Source organism: Alligator sinensis, unplaced genomic scaffold (assembly GCF_000455745.1).
Source record: "Alligator sinensis unplaced genomic scaffold, ASM45574v1 scaffold184_1, whole genome shotgun sequence".
Classification (NCBI taxonomy): Eukaryota; Metazoa; Chordata; order Crocodylia; family Alligatoridae; genus Alligator; species Alligator sinensis.
In genome coordinates, this window is record NW_005842983.1 from 153,194 (window position 1) to 154,572 (window position 1,379).

At 63.7% G+C, this 1,379-nt stretch overlaps 1 protein-coding gene across 1 annotated transcript in view; it reads right to left on the reverse strand.

Moving 5' to 3' along the window:
• Positions 1-1,379, reverse strand: part of CFB (complement factor B) — a 24,009-nt gene that overhangs the window by 6,697 nt on the left and 15,933 nt on the right. The window contains exons 21-24 of the mRNA XM_025192933.1: positions 1,133-1,281; positions 842-980; positions 223-438; positions 73-124 (exon numbers count right to left, since the gene is read on the reverse strand). Of these exons, the coding sequence (XP_025048718.1) occupies positions 73-124; positions 223-438; positions 842-980; positions 1,133-1,281 (556 nt within the window). The remainder of the gene's footprint in view (positions 1-72; positions 125-222; positions 439-841; positions 981-1,132; positions 1,282-1,379) is intronic.

Consider the following 1,379-nt stretch of genomic DNA (forward strand, 5'->3'; position numbering starts at 1 on the left):
GGGTAGAAGGCAGACCCAAGGGTTATTGTGGGGATCAGGGGGGCTGGGTTATGGAGGGGATCCAAGGGGTACTGGGGTTGGGGGGGTCCAGGGGGTGCCAAGGGAGATGGGGTGCCTGTTGGGTCTCGGGGATAGTGGAGAGGTCTGGAAGGTGTCAGGGGGCACAGGATGGGTCTGGAGAGGTTCAGGGGCTGTCACTGAGGTCTCAGGGTGCCAGAGGGCCCAAGGAGGCTCTAGAGAGTCCAGGGGGTGATCGGTGGGTCCCAGGGGTCTGGCCCCACTCACCATCGGTCATGATGATCAGGACGTGGCGGGTGGAGTTGACAACAGGGGCTGGGGCGGGGCCATGGCGCAGCTGCTCCTCCTCCTGCTGCACTAGCATGTGGTAGACGGCCTCCAGTGCTGCCCGAGTGTTGGTGCCTGCCTTGTACGCATGGTCTGGGGGGCAATAAGGGAAGTCAGGGCCTGGCCTAGGGGGTCACAGACCCCCTCTCTGTCTCCCCTGGGGGCTGAGGGGGGCAGGAACAGGGGGTGGGAGGGGCCAGGGGGCAGATCTGGCTGGATGCAGTCCCACCCTCCACCTTCAGGTGGCCCCATAGCGCCACACAGAGGTGTAGGCACTAGGGACACTCTGGGCTCTCTCCTCCTGGCTGCTCTATGGTCTTCCCTTTTTTCCAGTCTTCCCCCCAGCCCCTTTCAACCTCAGCTCTTGTCCCTGCCCCAGCCCTGGTTCTTGCACCACTACTCCCTCCAGCCCCAGCTCCTGCTCCCGTCTCTGCCCCTGCCTCTGCCCCTGCCCCGCTCCCCCATGCCAGCCTGGGATTTCCACACCCCTGCTCACCCGTGTATTTGAGGCCCTCGAGCTGCTCACGCACCCAGTTAGCATCGGCACTGCGGGCGTCCTGGGTGCTGATAACCACGTGGGGCTCGCTGGCAAAAGTGATGAGGCTGTAGTGTGGGAACACCCCGTAGCTGGAGACCTGGGGGGGCATGGCATCAGGGAGGGCAGTGTTGGGGGAAGGGCAGATACTGGGTTGGGGGAGGCACAACATGGCTTTGAGGTGCCATGGGTGGAAGGGGAGGACATATTTGGGGGATCCTGGGGGGCTCCCAGCAAGTTGGGGGGGCCCACCTTCTCGACAAGCTGGCTGAGAGCATCGCGGGAGCGGGTGAAGTTGTCGGTGCCGATGCTGTCAGAGGCATCGAGCAGCAGGTAAATGTTCATGGTGCCACCTGGCTCAATGCGGATGCGCCGCTTCTGGCTGTCACCTGGGGTCAAGGGTCAGAAGTCAGGTGGCTACCCCCCGCAAACCTGGAGAGCCTCAGCCTGGCACCCAGACCCTTCCTAGAGACCCGTGATTCCCCGCTATCCTGACCCC